General features: G+C 57.5%; 2 protein-coding genes across 2 annotated transcripts; both read left to right on the top strand.

The window, feature by feature from the left end:
• CSRP1 (cysteine and glycine rich protein 1) lies at positions 1-14,893 on the top strand. Its single transcript, XM_086476533.1, has 6 exons — positions 1-42; positions 7,403-7,515; positions 11,598-11,766; positions 12,169-12,295; positions 14,193-14,286; positions 14,561-14,893. Exons 2-6 carry the CDS (start codon positions 7,404-7,406, stop codon positions 14,635-14,637), a joined length of 579 nt encoding a protein of 192 aa, XP_086332659.1. The 5' UTR covers positions 1-42; position 7,403; the 3' UTR covers positions 14,638-14,893.
• A 5,033-nt stretch (positions 14,894-19,926) lies between these two features.
• Positions 19,927-20,812, top strand: PHLDA3 (pleckstrin homology like domain family A member 3). The gene is made up of 2 exons (XM_009956891.2): positions 19,927-20,278; positions 20,691-20,812. Exons 1-2 carry the CDS (start codon positions 19,927-19,929, stop codon positions 20,810-20,812), a joined length of 474 nt encoding a protein of 157 aa, XP_009955193.2.
• Positions 20,813-21,731: the final 919 nt, after the last annotated feature.

Raw genomic sequence — 21,731 nt, 5'->3', positions numbered from 1 at the left:
CCCGACACCGACCCGGCCCGGCCCAGCCCAGCCCAGCTCCAGGTAGGTGCGGGGCGGGGGCGTCCGCCGGGCCCTGCGGTGCGGAGCCCCCCCCACCCCGTCCCGTCCCGTCCCGTCCCGCGGGCGGCCCCGCTCCCCCGCTGCGGAGCCTCCGGGGCTGCCGCTCCTCCCGGCCCCGGGGGCGGGCGGGTCTCCCCGATCCCGCCGAGCCGCCCCATCCCCGCTGGCCCCCCACGCCCAGCCCTCCCCCGAGCCCCTCCGGCTGCGCCCCCCAGGCGCCTCACCTGGGGTGCGATGCGGGGCTGGGGGCTGGAGCAGCGGCACCGACCCCGCCAGGCGCCCGCGGGGTGGGCGCGGGTGCGGCGGGGCCCACGGAGGCACGGAACGGCGTGAGCAGCCGTGCCCGTGACGCCAGATGCGGAAGCCAAAGGTCTTGCATCAGCTCGGGTGAACCTTCCTAACCCGGCGGAGAGCGGGCATCAGCGCGGCGCGGTCCCTGCCCACCCGGATGCCAAACTTTTCCTGCTGGCGTTAATCTTGACCCTCCGCTAAGCGTTCCTGTCCTCCTCCTGCAAAGGGCGATCTCGGGGTTGTGGTCTCGGGCTGGGCTGTGAGCAGAGTCCTTGTGCCCCGTCCCCTCGCCAAAACGTGGGCTCTGCTGTCACTTCGCTGTGCAGCCCGAGTAAAGCTTATGCCCGGGGAGACAGAGCCAGCTCCAGCCTCTCCGCTGGCGTGGACCGATGTCGCTTTACAGAGGAGGTTTGCAGTGCTGAGGACCTGGCTGGGCCCACGCTTGAGCAGCGCTTCAGGTGCTGCTTCCCAAACCTCAGAGCTGGCAGCGGGACTGGCGCGTAGGAGGGGGTGTTAATGAGCACTTGGCAAAAATAGCGGATGCTGCCAAGTCGCAGTGTTAGATACAGGGAGGGATGGACCGGGTGAGAAGGTGCGAGTGCTAAAATAGTATCAGGTGTGACATTGGCTTTGGACGCTGCACCTCCTGGCTCTTTTGGTGGTGAGGCTGGAAAGGTGCGGTGGTGTCTGTGACCCCTTCTAGCCCTGGGCAGGACTCGCCACTTAGCAAGGAGCTCAGTGCTTGCTGCTGCCACTGCTCGACAGACAGTGGTGCTTTCCCTGCTCCCACAGGTCGGTGGGCACCATCTGTCCAGCCTTGGGCTTGCAGCCAGCCTCTCCTGTCTCCTGGGTCGGGATGTCAGTGCCTGAACCCTCCTCTGGAGCGCCTGAGCTCGGCTCCCTGCTCCTGGGAGGCAGCACAAAATGACAAGGACGTGATCAACGGGGGAAAACAAGGGCTTTGCAAAAGCTAAAGTGAGCTCGGTCAGGCTATGGATTCTGATTCCTGCAGGTGTCAGTAGCTTTTCTTATCGTTCCTGAAAGTGCTTTTGGCTTTTGTTCTGGTTATAATTGGGATTTTCTTTGAGGAGCCCAGTTGTGATAGGAAACTTTCAAGTTGCCTTTGTAACCAAGGCTTGGGAGCAGCGTGGTCAACAGGCAGTGAATGGTGTGTCGGTCCGCAGGCACGTCACGGCTGGTGAGTGCTTGCTGATAGCCACGTCTGGCCGGCGGCTCAGCACGGCGCTGGCCTCACGCTGGCCCCTTCCCTGGCACAGCAAACGTGAAGGCTGCCTTAATCCAGCCTGACTGTGGTGCTTTGGGAACTGCAGAGGAGATGAGGTGTTTGTAAGGATCACTCTGAACCTCGGACCCTCCTGACTTTCTCCCCTCCTGTCATGGCAAAGCCCTCAGAGATGTCTGATCTGATACAGCTGCATCTCCTGGATCAGTTCTTTGATTTCTCTGTGTCAATGCCCAGTGTTTTGCCGTGTCCCAGTGCTCACCAGCCTCAGGACCCCGTTCTCCTCACCGGTTTGATATCACTGTATCACACATTACATTGATTGATCCTCATTTACACGGTTGGCGGCCCAGAGTCTCCTCACATCGCTGCTCCACCCGGCTGATTACGTGGCAGGGAACAGGAGGGACACTTCTAACTTGCTGCTTGTGGGGTTATTTCCAGTTGTGCTCAGGTGAGGTGAAAGCTACTTCGTGACAGATGCTATTTGTCTGGGGCAGAGTCCCCCGTGGGCCTCATTGCAGTTACTGGTGCTGAACCGCTGCTGCTCTGTCCTGGTGACTTCCCACATGGTGTTACGTGTATCCCCATGAGCTGGTTCCTTTCCGCTCTGCCCACAGGCCTCACCTGTCTAGGTGCCTTCTTCTTCAAATTTCTGCTCATTTCATGGCTATGCCAGCTCCTCTCTAAACTGGAAGGCGGTAATCAGACCCCAAGGCTTGGGGCTCCTCCTATGGTTTCCTCCCCTGTGACTTGTCCCTTTGCCAGGTTGTGAGACAGTCCCGTGTGCACGCCTGTGAACATCGTCAGGAGTGAATTTTGTGCAGTGCTGCTGGTGCGTTTCTGGCATCTGCTTGTATTAACGCTCTCATCAGAAAAAAGCCAACCCTTTTACATGGGCCAGCAATGAGTGTCCTGTTCCTCAGTGATCTCCTCCAAGCACAAAGTGATTGCGCTGCAATTAATTACTGTAGGATTTTTGTAGAACACCTGGGCCTGTATGTGGGAAAGGTTTTCCAGGTGTTGCAGAAGCTCGAATGGTTGAGCTGACATCCTGGTGGCTGCAGGTGAAGTTCGCTGGAGGGTGAAGGGGGAAAACCTGCACGGCTCTGAACGCTCCTGTAGCAGCGAAGCTGCGTTTGCACGGCAGCGGGTGCTGCTTCAGCTCCAGCAGTTACAAACCAGCTGCTGTCAGGCGGGTAAAATGGGGGTTGTCAGCTTTGGTGCGAGGGACATGAGCACACTGATCTTTCAACCCATCCTAAGGAGAGAGTGACTGTGTGTTCCTACTGCCTGATGGCTTGGCTTCATCTGCTCACTGCTTCCCCTTACAACCCAGGTTTAGATGACACCAGGACATACTGGTTCCATACTGGTTTATGCCTGGTTGTTTAGTGTAGCTTAAACTCACAGATTGGTGCAACACAAGCCCATCTGAAACATGGGTGAGTCTGTGGCTTATATTTGACCCGGTGATCTGTACTGCTGCAAAGTCAGACATCAGACACTGAAATTAATCTCGAAAAAGTGTCAGACTTGGGTGGTCCTGCACAAGCCTCACTTGTGTCTCCGCTGCCCAGCAGTATGCTGTTGATGAGAGGATGGTATTTTGGTTTTTGAGGCCCCTTGCCTTAGCCAGAGCAGATGATGCACTGGCTCCGGGGCTGAGCCGTGCTTGGCACAGAGGATGCTGTCTGTAGGGCTCTGGTTGTGTTTGCTGTGCAGTTGTGGGATGTGGAGCTGCAGGAGGGAGGAAAATAATCTTTTTTTGGCAGCCCTGGGTGTCTCTTTTGCCTATGCTCAGTGATGTCTCTGGCTGCAGGACAGTCACCTCCTGTTCTGCATTCTACATAGGTCTAATAGTGATTTGGAGAAGTCACTATTACTCACTGTGGTCAGTAAGTCTTGCAATTGGACAAATGTGGTGCTCAGCTCCATGGTGCAATGAACTCTGAAGAAAAATTTGAAAGGGTTGCAAACTCTCTGAGATACCTTAAGGTACTCCTTAATTAGAGAATTGGGATGGTGGGTCTGTCTAAGTAGTTATTCTAAGGATTTTGCTTCTGAGAAGCCGATGCAGGTCCCAGGCTCTGGAGTAGGTTGCTCCTATTCTTTTTTTTTTTTTTTTTTTCCCTACTGATAGTGACCCATAGCATGAACTGCTTTTTTTGGTCTCTGTTGTGGCTTGCTGGGCTCTCGGCACGTGCCTGTGTGTGGTGTGGACTAAGAGGGAATTCCCAGCAACTTAAATCTTATCGCAGGCTTTCTCTGTGCCCAGCTGTGAGCTATCACAAGCCCATGCATCCCCAGGACAAACTCATTTTCATGGTCTCTCCCCACAGAAAATCCATCCTGGTGTGTGCCAGGAGATCTTGCTGGGATGTGGCTTTGCTGGGGCTGCATCTGTGCTGCCGGATGCTTCATAGTGGGAGTCACCTGCCAAAATCACGGTGATGTTGTTTAAGCTGTGTGGAGGCATCTGCAACCTTCTCGTGGTGGATGGACGAGAATAAGTAGCAAAAGGGCTTGAAGTCCTCTTGTGGCTGACACCAGATGATAGTCACCCAGAAATACCATTTCTCCTGTAGATTTACTGGCAGCTCAGAGGAAGGTGTCCCCACTGCTGATGTCTCAGTTTGGACAGATGAATGCTGCTGTTCGGGACAAACAGAGCCTCTTTCTTTACTGCTGTTGTAAAGGGGGGAAAAATATGCCATGGAGGCAAAGGGGCTGGCTCCAGACTGCATCAGGCAGTTTGTCCCTGAGCGTGCTTGCAGATGTCCTGGCTTGAAGCAGGGAGTGATGGCAGTGTAGTGAGGGATGGGGCTGCCTGCATGAGGCTGCCCACCAAAATCAGGGCTGGTGAGTCCCAGAGATGGGAACTGCCAGCTGTCATGTTTGGAAAGGGTTGGGGGACGCAGAGAAGTTGTAGCCCGTGTCGTGTTATCCCTCATGAGGGGTCTGAGACAGGTGGGCATGAGGGCAAAAGGGGCCAGTGGGCTCCCATGCCACCTGGGCTGGCAGGGGGATGCCGCTGGATGTTTCTGCCCTCCAAGGAAACTCCTGCACCAGGTCGAGCCCTCCTCCTGGCGCCGGGGGAAAAAACAAGCTCTGGAGAGAAACAGTTTGTGTCCTTTTAAGGCAATCCAAAGGCTGGGACTGGAGCAACCAGGCTGGAAGGGAGGGATTTGGCACAGGCTATGCAGGGATGGGAAACCCAGCCTGTGGGGAGTTCGGAAAAGAGACTTCCTGGCTGCTGTCATCACACCCCAAACACAGCTCCTTGCGTCCCTGGAGTCAGCACAGCCTCTCCAGCCCCTGCTCCCGGCACCCTCCACAGCTCTGTCTGTCTGTCCCGTGCTGAGACCCTCCGTGCATCTAGGAGCCAGCAGCTGCAGCCAGGCTAGAGCAGGGCCAGTGCCTCTGCGCAGCCCTGACAGCGTGTTAGCCCTGATCGTGCCCTGCCTGCCCTGCCTGCTGTTGTAACCTGCTTGAGATCAGTTTCCCTTTTCTATTGCCTGACAAAATACTCTTACACAGGGAAGAGCTCGACTTTCCAATCTACTGGGAGGTACAGAGATGTCGCTGCCTGTGAGTGGAGGGTTTGCAGTGCTTCATCCTCCCTCATCCCTCCGTGTGACGTTTATACAGCCCCAGTCCTGTTGTGTTTCACATCCATCTCCCCAGCTGCCGGCCAGGCAGGGCAGTGCCGCTGACTCAGCTGTTGGGTGAGGGATTGGAGACCCAGACATGGGGCTTCAGCTGCCTGAGGTGACCCAGGGATTCGAAGCTGCTGCAAGGAGTGTGCTCAAAGGCTGTGCCCCTGGTGTGCCTCGGCAGAACCAGATCCCCTTCCTCATAGCCATGCAGCCGAGCTCAGGGAGGTGATGAGATCCTGTGCTGCTGCCGGGTGGCACACAGTGTAGCGTGGAAATGGTGTTTGGTTTTGGAGAACTTGTCCTGCTGCTTTAGCTGTTCAGGGTTTGGGAAGCGCACAGCTGTGCCTGCGGTGGGGAGGGTGACTGCTGCTGCTTGTCCCCATGTGGGAGCAGGATGGAAAATTACAGAAGTGTTGACAGAGAGAGGCCTCTGGAGACCTCCCAGGCTGCAGCTTGTGCCCATTGACCTTTCTTACATCATTGAGCACCGCCAAAAAGTGTTTTGTTGTCTTCAAATGGCAACCCTCGGTTGCTGTTGAATCCTCCGTAGCCTCCTCTTGGCCACACTTAACCAGCCTGCCTCTCTCGGGGTCTCCTTGTAGGACTTTGTTGCTTGAGTGTCTTGAATTTTATGTTGGCCTGGTCTTCAAAAGTGTCAAGGTCACTCTGGGTTGGAGTTCTGGTACTTGTGTTAGCTATGCACAGTATTTTGGGGTTGTCTTCAAATTTGCAGATCAAGGGGCCTCTTCACAGAATCACAGAATGTCAGGGGATGGAAGGGACCTCAAAAGATCATCTAGTCCAGCCCCCTGCCAGAGCAGGACCACCCAGAGCAGGTCACACAGGAACGCGTCCAGGCGGGTTTTGAATGTCTCCAGAGAAGGAGACCCCACAGCCTCTCTAGGCAGCCTGTGCCAGGGCTCTGTCACCCTCACAGGGAAAAAGTTCTTCCTTATGTTCATGTGGAACCTCCTGTGCTCCAGCTTGCACCCGTTGCCCCTTGTCCTGTCGTCGGCCATCACCAAGAAGAGCCCGGCTCCATCCTCCTGACACTCGCCCTTTCCGTATTTATAACCATTGATGAGGTCACCCCTCAGTCTCCTCTTCTCCAAGCTAAGGAGACCCAGCTCCCTCGGCCTTTCATCAGAAGGGAGATGTTCCACCCCTTCATCCCCTTTGTGGCTCTGCGCTGGACTCTTTCCAGCAGGTCCCTGTCCTTCCCGAACTGAGGGGCCCAGAACTGGACACAATATTCTCTTGATCATGTCTCATCAGATACATTTCAGGAAAGAGGAGAGAGAAATGGAAGCATTTATATCCTGCCAAGGAGCTGCATGGTAGCTTAGGTTGGTGCTCAGTGTTCGACCTACCCATGAGCCTGTGTCCCTGGGGCTGCTGATTTCCCAGCCGCTGTGACTGTACCCAGAGTCCAGGAGGAGACTGAGATGCCCAAGTGAGTGGCTGGCCAGGCAAGGCACAAGCTAGTGATGCTATGGGGGACACAGTGCCAGAGCCCACTGTTTCGTGGTATCAAGAGTCAGCTCCTGCCCTTTGGGCAATCCTGACTATACCCCTGCCCTGTGGTGGCAGAAATGGAAGCGGCATTTGGGGAGGAGAAGCTGGAACTGTTTCCAGGTGGGGTGACAACGTGTACACCCTCCAGCACCAAGGATCAGTCACCCAGGCTGTTGCTGCATTGCCCCGTCGAGGGGTAATAGCAGGTCCTGGTGCCGTGGGTACCTCTGTAAGCGCCGTCTCCCATCATTGTCTCACTTCCTCCCTTTTTCTGGCACAGAAAGGAGCTGTGAGGTCCCATGGCTTCCAGGACAGGGGGATTTCTGCTGCTTCTGGCTGGCAGGACCAGTGCTCACTGGGAGGCAGCTGATACTGCTGGGTGCCGTAGTGGTGGGTCCCATGGGCATCCCGAGTTCTGCTCATTTGGCTAATCACCAGCCCTGTGAGTCTGTGCAAACAGCAAACATCCGTGGGAGGTCTCCACAGGTGCAGATGTGGGACGGCTGCTGGAGCACTGCTGGTGCGGGGTGCCCGCTCTGGCTGCCTCGCTCTGCCCCATCCCTGCCTCCTGCCCGGCCAGCGCCCCGCCTGACCTCCTGCCCTGACGCTCTTTCTGCCTGTGCTTTTCCTGCAGGATGCCAAACTGGGGAGGAGGAAAGAAGTGTGGTGTCTGCCAGAAGGCAGTGTACTTCGCCGAGGAGGTGCAATGTGAAGGCAGCAGCTTCCACAAGTCCTGCTTCTTGTGCAGTGAGTACCAGCCCTTCCTCGCCCCTCCTGCCCGGCTTCCTGGCTCTCCGCCCCGTCATGTCCTGTTTGGGGGCTGTGCGAACGCTCATGAGGATTTCTCTGCAAACAGCCCAGCTGTGGGAGCCGTGTGGCAGCCCTTCTGCTTTTCTCCAGGCTTGTGAGTTAGTTCTGCTGAAGGAACACAGATCACCCCAGGACACCAGTGGCCGGCCAGGCCATCAGGGCTGACCTCAGCCAGCACCCACGTGAAGGGTTAGTCTGTCGCTACACCAGGGCAAGGCTAGGCTGAGTCCTCTCGACTACCTCCAGATGGTCAAGATTGGAGCACAAGACAGGGACTCTCCAAACAGCGGTGGCAGGAGGTGACACATCCCATGCCATGCTCTGAGGTGATGCTAGCTTGCCACACAAAAAAGGTGGTTTGGCCTTGGGAGCTGGCATGGGATCTGCCCCGTGTTCCAGGAGATGATGGGAAGAAGGTGCGGTCCTGTCCTGGCCATTCTGCTGCAAATCTGCTGTTATGGAGTGTGCCTCTGTGGTGTGTTTGGACCCAAGTGTCACTTCCAGGGAAGGGCAGCAGAGCAGGATCTGGCCGTGGCTTAATTCAGTGCGGAGACCCCTTCCTCTGCCTGCTCTGCAGGATCCTACAGGTACTCTTGGGTTCATGCTGCAGGTCCTCAGACACCCTTCCCCTCCCTTTGGGGTTACCAGGGCAGCAATGCAGGGCCAGGCAAGTGGTGTTATGGTGTGGAGAGAAGCTCCTTAAAGCTGTGACATCCACATCCAGGGGGGCTGAAGGACCTTTGAATAAAAACATGACTGCTGTCTTCAGCCTGTGTTTTCCCAGATTTCTGTCCTCTGCCCTTGAAGACTACCACGTAACAGAACTAGTGATTTGCACGAGCTAACAGGAGTGTGCACGTCGCCTGTGTCTGCTGATGGCTCATCAGCACGTTGCATCTGACACAGAGCAGCAGGAGTAGAAGCACATCTTCAGAGCTGCCCTTGCAGCAGGGCCCCACTGAGGTTTAACGTTTTCTCAGCTGGTCCCTGTACCCTGGTCCCAGTCTGACCATCCCATTGCAGCGGGCAGCACAGATGTGATCTTTTCCATACCGGCAGCAAGCAGAGCTAGGTGCTATAAGCAGGCACACAGCTAGAACTAATCTCAGTAGCACTATTTCAGCAGGGAAATAGCGGTGTCCTCATGGGGCTGATCCCTGCTCCTGTGTCCACCTGGCACGGATACTGTAGACTTCTTGGCCAGCCTGCCTGGGATGTGGCATGCGCAGATGGATGCAGATGTGTGTGAGAGAGGCTGTTGCTGCTTCTCTGCTCCCTTTGCAGCGTGAATAGTGGCCAGTGTGGCCAGTAGCTTTCCCACGTGGGAGTTTCCAGGCTGGAAATGTTTCTTTGGCTCGAGAGGACTAAGAAGGGGAGTTGCAGAGAGGCTTTCCCCAGGCGGGCACAGGGGTGGCAGGAAGTTGTGTTTGTTCTGCAGCCTCAGATAAGCAGGGTGGGGAATGTTACCCTCATCTTCCCCCCCGCCACTGGCTTTTACCATCTCAGTATGGGGACTAAGATCCCGTTGCACTGCCTCTGCCCTTCCTTGCGACCCCTGTGCACACAGCTGCATTGCTAGGGAAAGCTGCTGCCGCGCGATGCTGGCACCCAGAGCACGGGGCGGGCCTCCAGGAGCCACGAAATCAGGCAAAAGGCATTGCTTTGAGAAGGGAATACACAGCCAAAGTGGGGAAGAAGGTCATGCCATGTCTACACATGGAAGCCAGTCATCACGGAGTGGTCCAGAGCTGGTTACAGCCAGGACTCCTGTCCCTGGGCTTTCCAGACGTACATAATCACACTCCACATGTACCCCAGCAGTTCTGCCCAACCCAGCTGTGGGCTCCCCAGTTCAGGCCGTGGCCTGCCTGCCTGCTGTTCCCAGTCCCGTGCCCCAGGCTGCGGGTGGTGCTGAGCTGCACTGACCTCCTGCGTTCCCAGCCTGTTCCCCACTGCTGCGTTTGGGCCTCATTGGGGAACTTGAAGCCGTTATCTTTAGGGGAGAAAAACAAATACTTTGACCTGATCTGCCAAAAAAATAATCAAAAGGAGCCAAACCTACCACAGTGGATTAAATCTAGAGATTGGCTCAGGGAGGGACTTGGTGATTGACTCAGTGGCATCAATCCAACTGAGTCAATGGTACATGGCAGAAATGTACTGTAATGAGACCATTTGGCCTCTGAAAGTAGCAGCAGCTCTTGTCTAATTGTTTTGTGGAGCAACTCCGCTGCTCTTAGAAAAACAAAGGGTGCTTAACTCGATGAGTGTGGTGCGCTGGAATTTCTGCAATGCAGAAAGCGGGGAGCTGGGGGCTGACTTCTAGGAAGCAGACCTGGAAAGAATTTTTCTGCTGCCTCTCAAAGCATCTGTGGCTAGTACAGATGAGGGACTGTGAAAGCTTAGGTTAGAGCTCTAAATCCACCCAGCATGGTGGGAGAGAAAGACAGAGATAGTTCATTCCCACCCCTAGGACAAAGCTTGTTAAATGTGCCAGTAAAAGCACCCAAATTCCTCTCCGGGAGGGTCTGTCTGAATGCAGCATTGCTCCTGCTGAGCTCCAGGGTAAAGCAGAGACAACCCCCACACTGGTCCATTAGCTTGGCAGCTACAGGACCGGTTAACCAGGGCTGGTCTGTCTCAACAGGGATCTCAGCTCCTGCTGTGGCGGGATGGGGGAGCCCGTAAACAGGAGAGGACCATGCCAGAGCCTCCTTAGATGGCAGGAGATGTTTCCCTTTCCACCTCCTTCTCCCAGCAGCAGCACAAGGGGTTCTTGGCAGCCCCGGAGAAGAAGTGCCATATTTAGTAATCGGGCCGAGGAAGGCTGCCTCTTGTCCCCGTGTTTAGTGCCGCGGTTTGTGCTGCTCCGAGAGGAGAGCTCTGCTGTGTTTGCATTCCTGCGATACTGGTAAAGGCCAAGAAACTTTTCTGCTGGTGAAGAGGCCAAAGGGCTGCTGGGATCCTTGACATTTAAGGCATGTAAGCGGGATGGGGGAAGGCTGTGTTGCAGCTGTAACAGGATCTGTTTTGGGGCTGGCTGCCAGTGCTGTGGACTCTGCCCCAGGCATCTGGATCCTGCACCAGTGCAGGTAAACACTGGAGATGGCTGTGAGCCTGTTTGGGTGCTGCTCACTTCCCGCTCCGGCTTGCTGGGCAGCATGTTCCAGGAAGGGTTTGGAAGCCGACATGAAGGCTGAGATCAGAGCTGGGACAGGAGTCAGGAAAACCTAAAAATCGGGAGAAGAGCCTGTGTGGCCTGAGCCCAGCACCAAGCTCAACCTCTGGATGGCCTCAGCTGGGACCCTGAGCCTGGCAGCCGTCTCCTCCTGTCCTGTCTTACAGCCCATATTGATCCCCAAGGCTTGAACACCCAGCTGGGTTAGTGTTCCTCACCTGAGACCGCTCTATGCATACACCCTAATCATGGCACAGACCAGAAGGGACACGTTAGCATGAACTCTTCCATCGTGGTCTAAGGGTCTGGAGGGACAACTGTGCCAAGAAGTTTAGAGTGCGTCAGCTGTGGTAACGGCTGCAGGTCTGCGTTTAGTCTGTCTAAACAGGAGGGAAAATGTATTCACTTACATTACTTTCCCCCGAATGCCTATCGCTGCGTGTTTACAGCGAACCAGCAGTGTGGCAGAGCTGCAGCTGCAGTGGGGCAGGGGTGTCCATCCCGGTGCTTGTGAATCCTGCAGTGATTCATAGGGAAATTTCAGCCCCCCCCCGGTTCAAGTGCGTCTCCACGATACCAGCATCAAGAGGGTTAACAGAGCTTTTTCTTAATGTCAACCTTGTGGCTTTGGTGTTTGCTTCCTTTTAAAGCCAGACAATGTTCCTGTTGTGATCCTTATCTCTGCTGTTTTGCATGCACTCCTTTTAGGAGGATCTTGTCTAGGGTTTCCTTACTCCTTGAAAGCTGAGCTGTACTATTCCTTGTGAGGACTTGTTTTCTTCAGCTAATTAGTGAGCTGTGGATGAGCAGGCTAATGGCACGGCCCTCCCCTCTTTTCTAGTGGTCTGTAAGAAGAACTTGGACAGCACCACTGTTGCTGTGCACGGAGAGGAGATCTACTGCAAGTCCTGCTATGGCAAGAAGTACGGCCCCAAGGGCTATGGATACGGGCAGGGAGCAGGGACCCTGAGCACTGACAAGGGCGAGTCTCTGGGAATCAAATATGAAGAGTGAGTTTAAGTCTTTCTTTCGAAACTGGGGCTGTTGTGGGCACCTTCTCCCCCACACCCGTCTGCTCGTGATGCTTGGCTGTGTGGCCCATGCTGAACTTCCATCAGTATCTAATCTGGAGAATGCTGTGGGCTGCCCTGCCTTTCTGCTCCTCTGGGGAAACCCGCTGAACCTTGTTTGCAGGGTGGGATGGGGCTGGACAGGACGTGTCCCCATTGCCTGAGCATGCTGCCCATTCCCTCCGAGCATGCAGCCGTGAGGCTGAATTTTGCATGGGACTCAACACATTGTGCCTAAAGGTCTGGGCCCTTCAAAACTGGGTTGGCATTTGTGATCCCGTGGCTCTTCCCTCCTCCATCTTACTTATGCAGTCCTGCTCATGAACCCGCTCCCATCCACAGGGGCCAGCCCCACCGACCCACCAACCCTAATGCATCCAGAATGGCCCAGAAAGTCGGAGGTGCTGACGGGTGCCCTCGCTGTGGTCAAGCCGTGTATGCAGCCGAGAAGGTGATTGGAGCTGGAAAGGTAAGAAGGGGGATGGAGTGGATGGGGCACGCGCATGCCACAAGTTGCTGTGTGGCAGGGAGACCTTCAGAGAAGGTCTTGACCTGATCCACAGGCTGCTGTAGGCTGGGCTGCCAGTGCCTCCAGCTAGGGTTGGGCTTGGGGTCCGGTGGCCATGCTCACCTGGAAACCGGGCACCAAAAGGAGACCTTGACATGTCTGGAAACCAGGTTCTCCAGGCTGCATTGCTCTTACAGAGTTGTAGATGGGAGAGAAATACATTTTATACTAAATATTCAGAGCACTGCTCAGCAGAGGTCGCAGTGGACGTCCCTGCTGCTAGATGTGTGGGGAGGTTGAGCAGTGGCATGGGCCATGGCCACTGCCACCGCTAACAGAACGAGTGCAATGTCCAGCAAGCAAGCATCCTCCACCCTCTGCTGCAGGCTGGGATGCCGCAGCCCAAGTTCAGGGCAGGGAGTGAATTCCAGCGGTCAGCGCTGCCCACAGGCAAGGCAAGGTGGTTGGAGGTATGGGCACGGAGTTGGTGCATCTCTCTTGGGCTGTTCTGCTGATGGACTGGGTCTCCTCAGGTGTAAAGGACCCTCTGCAACAGCCCTGGTACCTCCTACGTCAAGTTCATCACTTCACCAGGGTCCTTTGTGTCCTCAGCTGTGGCCTCGTCCTAGCCCAGCTCTGGGAAGCCTTCTGTAAGGCATGGGGACACCTTCTGCTCTGTGAGCCCTGAGACTCTGGGTGAGGTCCCTGCCATGAAGCAACCTTCCCTCTGAGGTCAGGTACCTGTGCAGAGCTTACCAAGGCAGCTGGGTCAGGCTGCTTGGCTTTGTGCCTCAGGGGACGGGACAGCTGTGCTGGGAAAGCCTCACCGCCCCACTGGTGACGTTGGGTCACTCGCTGACCCCTGCTGTGCTCTGTCCTCCCTGGGGTTTCTGTGTTTGTCCTCTGTACCCAGAGCAAGCAAGGAGGCATCTAGTTGACAGAAAAAGGGCCTCCCAGCAGCATCGTACCCCAGCTGGCAGTGCAGGGATTTGTGATGGACACATTGACGGTCAGCCCAGGGTCAGAAGCCAAACTTACCCTTAAAATCATGATCTGAGCTTCCTGGTCGGCTTCTGGCCACAGTGTTTACGGGGAACCAAAGCTGGCAAAGCAATTATCTCAAGCAAACCCAGAGAGGATTCCAGAGCATGTATTTCATGTGCTAATGTTTGCTGAATGACTCCCTCTGCTACCTCCTCCTCTAGCCCCCTAATTTCACATTTTCTTCCAAAAAAGGTTTCATGTTTTCCTGAGTGTTTATTTAAATTCCTCTGTGAGCAGCTCTGGCTACTCTAGGTCTGCTCAAAGGCTGTGAGCTCATTTATCCCAGAGGACTGGTGGAGCCGTGGGGGGGGGGTGGTGTTATTTTTAAACCCTGGCTGATTTCTGCATTCTTAGTATCTGTTTGCTGCCTTCCTTGGAGCTGTAGCTGTGTAGGGGCCGGTGTCCCAATCCTGCTGCCACCCCCAAGGCTAATGTACAGCAGCAGTGGATCTCAGCGGGATAACTCGGGGGATTTGTCATGCTGCTTGAGAGAGGACCATCTCCAAAGAGGGGGGTGATTGCTCCTTACAAATTATCATACAAATTATTGCTCAAGTGACTTCCGTGGGTGGAGGTGAAAGCTTCTTGAAACCAGATCAACCTGGGAGCAGTGACCACACCTGATGTTTCCTCTCTATATCTTCCCCCCCTGGGTTGGGAGGACTGCTCTTTCCAGAGAACAGTTTTCATCCCCTTCAGACCTCTTTGCCAGCCACTTTGGGTCAGAAACAGAAAAGTGCCCCCATTTGGTAGCCAAAGCATTGCTGCCCTGTGCCCAGGTGTGCTCTGACCGGGCTCTGCTCCTCTCCCGCAGTCCTGGCACAAGTCCTGCTTCCGCTGTGCCAAGTGTGGCAAAAGCCTGGAGTCCACCACCCTGGCAGACAAAGACGGGGAGATCTACTGCAAAGGTGAGTGCCACCTTCCCCGCTGGCTTGCTCTGGGCTCCGAAGGGTGGAGGCAGGGAGTGAAAACCCCTGTGCGGGACACCGGGATGGGACTGAGGTTTGTGGAGGTGGTGGCCCCAGCTGCCTGGCTGTGGACTCAGGGGATTTCCCGCTGTGCCTGGGGCCTCTTTGCCCAACAACTGTGGCAAACCCTGTCCTGTGGTGCCTGCTTCAAGAGGAGGACCTGCTCGTCTTCAGCCGCTGGCCTTACCTGTCTCTCCCTTCCCGTCTTCTGCAGGGTGCTACGCCAAGAACTTTGGTCCCAAGGGGTTTGGCTTTGGGCAAGGCGCCGGGGCGCTCGTCCACTCGCAGTGAGGCACCAGGAGCTGGGCTCTCCGCTCGCTCGGGGCTTGTCCGTACCAGCCTGAACTGCCCGACGCTTCCTGCCCCCGCAGTGAGCATCCTCACCGTCATCAATAACCACCCGCTGCTTCACAGCACAAGCCCCTTCCTCCCCGCCCTGACCCAGTGCACCCCGAAGCTGTGGGATTCCCAGCATCAGGTCCTGCTGGTGCGGGTGCCGGCGGGGAGACAGCTCGCACCCACCTGCAGCGAGGCCCGTGCGTTCTGCTCCGCGTTGCCCATCCCGCGGGGATGTGTGCTCAGCTGCGCCATGCCATGTCACCGAGCAAGCAATAAACGTCGAAGCTGACCCATGCCTGGCCTTGCTGGAGAGTTTATTCCCTGTCTGGGTCTGAGGAGGTGCACTGGGTGACCAGAGCTGGAGGTCAGGAGGTAGAGGGAAGATGGGAAGTGTTTGCAGTCGTGGGTTGCAATTAAAACACGAAGGCAGGAACTGCTCAGTGCAATTTGACATGGCCCAGCTATGGCCAGCTGAGCCCTGCGTGTCGGCTGGGCCTGGCTCTCCCCCTGCTCCCACAGTGGATAACCATTTCAAAAGCAGCGGTTGATACTGGGAGGCTCAGGACAGACCTTCTTGGGTGTGTCGGTAGCACAACACGTGTGCACACCCTATCGAAACCCCTATCAGTGTTCTTACGTGGCGCCTCTCCAAACAGGCGTGCCCAGCAGTGCTGAATAATTAACAACTTTTCACCTACACCCTGGATTTTTAGCAGCACTGTGGATCATTAAGCCGCCAGTTTGGCAGCTTCTCAGATTTAATTTGTTTTCATCTAAATTCTTCACTTTCTTTCCGTGATTCGGTTGTTTGACCGGTGTGACGTACCCACAAGATCAGCCTCGCTGCAGCTTAGAGTTATGAACTCCACAGGGAATTTAGTTGGTTTTTTTTTTTTTTTAAGTTATAAACATTGTGGTTGAGTAAATGAAATCGCTAGTGTTTTGAGAAGCACAACAGAGGCAGAAATCCTTTTATGGGGGAGGACTTGGGCTCCTTTATCAACTTAAACACTTTCTGCCATTCATCACACCCTTGGTTTTTACACGATGCTTTTGAAGCTGAGATGGGGAGTAAGCTCTTTAAATGTCTCCAAAAATCCCCCTGCCCCAGGTTTCCCAGCCTGGGACCCAAATTCTAGCTGGTCCCATTGCTCTGGGGTGTGTGGTTGTGGTTTGGTGAGGCGATAGAAGATGGCACTTGGTGTGTGGGGCAGACAGCCCAGGCTCAGGGATGCGATAGTGGGTCAGGAGCTGGAGCGCAGCGGGCTCACATATCACCCTTGGTGTGGAGACCGAAACCTGGCTCCCTCGTTTGGCAGAGGCCTTGCCCCCCCCCAGAGGTGTGGGGCGTTAGGAAGCTGCCTGCTTTCTCCGTGAGCGTGCGGTGGATGCTGTGCTGCTGTGGGATTTCAGCTGGATGTGCCACAGGCAGGGACTGTGCCCAAGCAACGCTGTTTAGTCAACAAAGCTAGAACAAGCCTTTCTTTAGTCTCCTTCTTCCCATAGTTGTAGAGGTTGTGTCAGAGAGAGGAGAGGTACTGACGTATCACAAGTGTGATGGACCCCATAGAGGCCATTTGCTCCTGGAGGCCTGGTCAAGGGTTTCACGGGGTGACAGAAAGGCGTAGGGTGGAAGGGGCCTGCAGAGGTCTTGAGCCCAACCTCCTGCTTAAGGCAGGGCTAGCTGCAAAGGTCAGGTTGATCAGAGCCTCTCAAGTTCAGTCAGGTTTGGAAACTAAGGATGGAGGTCACACACTATGGGTCTTGTCACAGCGTTGCACCACACACCCAGAGAAGGTTATTTTCCCCATGTTCATCAGAGTTTCCCTTGTGGCACCTGGATCCATTGTCTCTTGTCCTTTTGCCATGCACTGCCCTGTCTCCTTTCTCTGCAACCCTTCTTTAGGCAGTGAAAATCTGAATTTCGTTCTCCCCAAGCCCTCTCTTCTCCAGGCTGGTGAGTTTCTGCTGAGTTTTCAGCCCCAAAGGTCCCAGGTGACAGCATGGGCATTGTCCTCGGGCAAGGATCTTGCCCTGAGAGTTTGCAGTTGGTGCTGCATGCCTGCTGAAGTTGCACCATTGAAGTAGTTCACCTGAGGATGGCTTGGAGAGTGACAGAGACCAACATCCACAGTGTTAGCAGAGGCTGTTGGCACGGGAAGACCAGGACAGGCATGGCTGGGGGTGCACATCCAGACAGAGGACGTGAGGTGGGCTCAAGGAGGTGGTGGGGGAAGGCCCAGGAGAAGCTGGGTGGGATTAGAGGTGCTTTTTGGGCATCCTCTTGCCCAAAGTTCATCTAGATGGTTGTGACCATCTGCTACCCTCTGCTGGTTACTGCTCCCCGTGCGTGGGCACAGTGCGGCACTGGTCAGCTGGACGTGTCTGGACACCTGCACCCAAGTGTTGTCCAACTCCCTTTAGAGGCAGCAGAGCCGCATTGCACCCAGCAGCACCCATCCCTCCCTGCTGCCAGCACAGGGGGCTGCCAGCCCTTGGAAAAGGGGCTGTGGGACCCAAACCTGCCTCCAAAGAAACGGCCCACAAGCGGTCAGCTTGAGGCCAAGTACCCTGGAGGCTGCTGGAGATGGTACCGCTCTAAGGGGTCGAACTGGAGCCGTCCGAGCCTCACGGCCGGGGGGATCTTGTGGCAGGGGATGCCACACTGCCTCCTCCCCGTCCCAGCCGTGAGTGCTTTGTGGGGATGCCACCCCAGCGGCTGCTGAGCCATCCCGGGGCAGGACTTCTCCCCAGCTGAGCCCCCATTACCTGCCCGTGAGGGCTCTATGTGGACGGGAGATGCGTGGGGACCGCGGGCAGCCCCGCGGAGCGGAGCCTTTTGCTCGCCGGCAGCCTGGTGCGGTGAGTCCTGCTGGGTTTGCTGGAGGGCAGGAGCTGCAGCGTCGGCCTCCCGGGCAGCCCGGCAGGACCAGCCTCCCGCCCTGCGGGTCTGGGAACGGGCAGCTGGGGAGAGAGGAGCGGAGAAAGACCTTGTCAAAGCTCCTTTACATCCGCGGCTGTGGGAAAATGACCTCCTTTTGGCGGCTGGACCCTGAAGAGGCAGTGAGCAGTGGAGCTGGGGTCTCGGAGAAAGGGGTTGGCAGCCCTTGGCTGGCTGGTAAACCGAGTGCCCATGGACATCCCAGCTCCCCGGAGCTGAGTCAGGAGCGACAGTCCTGAAAATACTCACCCCCAAATTTCCAGGGCTCAGCATCCCTGGAGCTGAGCTTTACCTGTGCGTGGGAAAACAGCCTTGGATGCTCCTTTGGGAAGGGAACCCACACATCTGCTCTGCTCCTCCCAAAAGTGCTGGGGTGCTCCGGGTGACCTCCGGGGCTGCGCTGGCCCCCCCCGGCTGTGCCTGGCCATGCTGCCTTTGGCTGCGGGGGTGTGAGGGCCGCAGGGGAGCCGGGGCCGCCTGACGTCACGAACCTGGGTCTCCTGGGACACCCGGGATCTCTGCCAGCGTGGTGAGGTTGGCCCCGGGGAGCACGAACCAGTTCCTGGCTCCAGCAGCTGCTGCCCTGCCCTCTTAATGAGGGATAATTAGGTGCATCTCATCGGTGCTGCAGACTTGCCCCCCGGTCACACCAGCTGCAGGCAATGTCCTCGGTGGGGACCGGGGATGATGGAGGGGTTGGGGCAAGAGGGGCTCTGGCTCAGGGGTGCCGGGGCATTGGGGTCTGCAGGGGCACGAACAAGGTGATTCAGGTGGGGAGCACCGAGGCAGCGGCTGTGTGCCAGGGAGCCGAGGGCTGACCTGACGCGTCCCCAGGAGGGACTTTTTCCCCTTCCAGAGCTCAGCTGGGCAAAGGGACCCACAGCCTCAGAATCTCTGGGGGCACATCCAGCTGCCCAGCAGGCTGTGACCATCACCCTTTTGGCAGCCCATGGCCAGCACAAAGGCCCCAGATGTCCCCGCTGGCAGCCCAGCAGGGCACGGTGAACCCCTCTGTGCCAGCTGCTGGCACAGGAACAGACGGATCTGCGGTGGCCAGGAATGAGACGGTGGCCGGGAACGAGACGGGCTGGAAAGCAGACGGGTGTTTTGCTGCAGGGAAGGGTGGACTCAGGTGGCACTAGGCTGTGCTGTGTTGCCCTGGTCCTGCTCCGGGGGTGCGTCCCCCCCTGCACAGGTCACATGAGGATGGGGGATGCTCATCCTCACTGTTGGACAGGCTGGGGACTTCAAATCCTTGTCCCAGGGGATTTGGGGGACAGGAACTTTGTGTGCTGAGGGCTGGGCCAGCACCCTTGGGTGCAGGGCTGGGTGGGTGGTGGGTGCCAAGGGCTGTGCCCATTGCCGGGCAGCCCTGCACAGCCATCTCAGAGCGGTGACACCAGGCACCTCCTGTCTGCGTGTGTTCCCCCTGCTCGGCCTCCACCCAGGGATCCCCCCAGCCTCTGCTTGGCTAGTGCTGCACCCACAGCACCCTACCCCTAGTGGCACTGCACCCCATAACCCCCTGCCCTGGGTGGCACTGAACCCCACAGCCCCCTGCCCCAGCTGGCACTACACCCCATAGCCCCACCTGCAAGTGAGACTGCACCCTATAAACCCGTGCCTGGCTGGCGCTGCACCCCCCCAGCCCCCTGTCCCCATCAGCACTGCACCCTGTAGCCCTGTGCCAGCTGGCACTGCGACCCCCAACAGCTGGCACTGCGACCCCCAACAACTGGCATTGCACCCCGTGCCCAGGCTGCTGTGCAGATGTCTCCAAGCCCTGCCGTGGCACCCCTGCCGTGCAGACCCATGCCCACACCCTGCCTGTTCACACGAGGACCCCGGGGGCAGCGCCTGCCCACGGGCACCTCGAAAGTGCCTCCCGGGTGAAGCGGGGCTGTGCCGGGCCTGGCCGGGCTTCGCCTGGGCGTGAAGGGTGCCTGCACGGCAGGAGGGGCCAGGCGAGGCGGGGAGGAATGCGAGTGGGAGAGCGGCCGGGCATGTAGCGACAGCTCCTGGGGCGCGCAGCGCTGGGGATCCCACACGCTGCACAGGGCAGGGAGCAGAGCCCCGGGAACTGGGCTGGAGGCCGGCATGGGGCACCCCATCGCTCACCCGCTCTGAGAGCCAGGGAGCGCAGGGCGGCCAGTCCCCCAGGGGCAACACGGCTGCTGTGGGGGTCCTGGCTCCGGGGAGCTCTGCACTGACGTGGAGGGGCTGGAAATTCTGCAGCGGGTGATGCCTGGTGGCACTGACACGAGGTGCTGAGGATCCTGGGGTGGGAGTGAGGAGCCGCTATGACCCCCGAGAAAGTGCTGAGAGAGGGGGTGCTGGAGAAGCGGAGTGGGGGGCTGCTGCAGCTCTGGAAGAAGAAGCGGTGCCTGCTGACAGAGAAAGGGCTGCAGCTCTTCGAGCCCAAGGGCTCGCGGTGCAAGGAGCTGAGCTTTGCTCGCATGAAGGCGGTGGAGTGCGTGGAGTGGAAGGAGCGGCACATCTACTTCACGGTGGTGATGGACGACAGCCATGAGATTGACTTCCGCTGCGCCCAGGAGGACCCGGGCTGGAACGCTGAGATCACCATGGGCCTCGTCCGCTTCAAGAACCAGCAGGCGATCCAGGTCGTCCGCGCACGGCACAGCTGCCGAGCAGGTACTGGACCCCCCCTGCCATGCCACGAGTCAGGGTGCACAACCCACCGGAGGATGAGGTCCCTGTCTGCTGGGTCCCATCTCCAAGTGGTTTGGCTTCCCCATGGGAATCATGGAGGGGGTCCCGTGGATGGGGATGGGTCTGCAGGGTGGTGGTTCTACGTCCCCCCCACTGGATGGGCTCTGCCCTTCGCATCCCCTGCTGGGTTTCACCTCCCCTCATCCCTGGAGAGGGACTTTCTAACACCCTCCCTCCATCTGGGGTGGCCCCAAGGGATACAGGGCTCTGCTCTCTTGCATGTGGTGTAGCGGTGAGGACCGTGGCTGGCTCTGCTCCCAGCCCCCCTTGGAGCTGGATCCTGCCCCACGTCGCAGCACTGGCTGGGTGGGTAACAAGAGCCTTCTCTCCACAGTGGTGCAGTTTGACACAGCCCCGGTGGGACAGCCCGCAGACATGCAGCATGCGAAGAGCAGGATGGAGATGGCCCTCGGCTCGGCCGGCGGTGGGGAGAATGGGATCCCGGCGGGCAACTGAGGCCACTGCTGCCTGTGGCCCGGGGACAGTGGCCCTGGGGAGGCCAGTGCAGGCACTGTCTTCCTCCATCCTGGGGCAGGACAGAGGCACTGCAGGAACTGGGCCGGCACAGCTGCAGGGGTCAAGCCACATCCCCTTGGCACAACGCGGTAAAGGACACAGTCATGGCCGCAGCCTGGGGCTGTGGACATAACAGGAGGTGACCTCACTGCTTGGGGTCCCACTATCCTTCAGCTGACATGTCCAGGACCTTGGTGGACTGATGGGGTCCCCTGGTCCTCTCCTGCAGGACAGGGGATGGGATGGATGAAGTTGAGCCTGAAGGAAGCAGTGCAACGGTGATCTTTGCCTGAATGCCAGTGACACTGGGACAGATGGATGTGGCTGAGGACACAGCTCCCCCTGAGCCACGATGTTGAGAAGGGGCTGGAGAGCTGCTGCTGCAGGATGGACCCCTCCAGGCACTGTACCTGGATGGCGTGGTGACATGGCCGTGCTGCTGGACACTGTCCTGCCCTGGGCTGGGCTGTCCTTGGGCTAATGGGGGACATTGGGATAGGCAATGGGAACCCCAACTCCCTGTACCAAAAATGTCCCCAAACAGGACCTTCTGCTTCTTACCCTTGTGTTGCTTTGATTTGTGAGACCCCACAGGGTATAGGAGAGCACAAATCCTGCACAGAGCTTCACTGATTTTTGGCATCCCCCTATATCTGCCAGCACCCCGCAGCCAGGCTCTGAAGCCCCCCGCTGCCACTCTGAGCCTCTCCGGTCACCCGTCCCGCTGTGCCCGTGTCCCCAGAGATTCCCACGGTGGTTTGTGGGCAGGCGATCCGGGAGCAGCGCTGCCTGGCTTCGCAGGCAGGGTCGGCAGGCAGGGGAAGGGGTGGCTCTGCCCCGACAGGCAGCACAGACGCGA

The sequence above is a fragment of the Leptosomus discolor genome, chromosome 21 (genome assembly GCF_034619465.1).
Source record: "Leptosomus discolor isolate bLepDis1 chromosome 21, bLepDis1.hap2, whole genome shotgun sequence".
Lineage (NCBI taxonomy): Eukaryota > Metazoa > Chordata > Aves > Leptosomiformes > Leptosomidae > Leptosomus > Leptosomus discolor.
The sequence above is the reverse complement of the archived record's forward strand: the minus strand, read 5'-3'. Positions and strand labels throughout refer to the sequence as shown.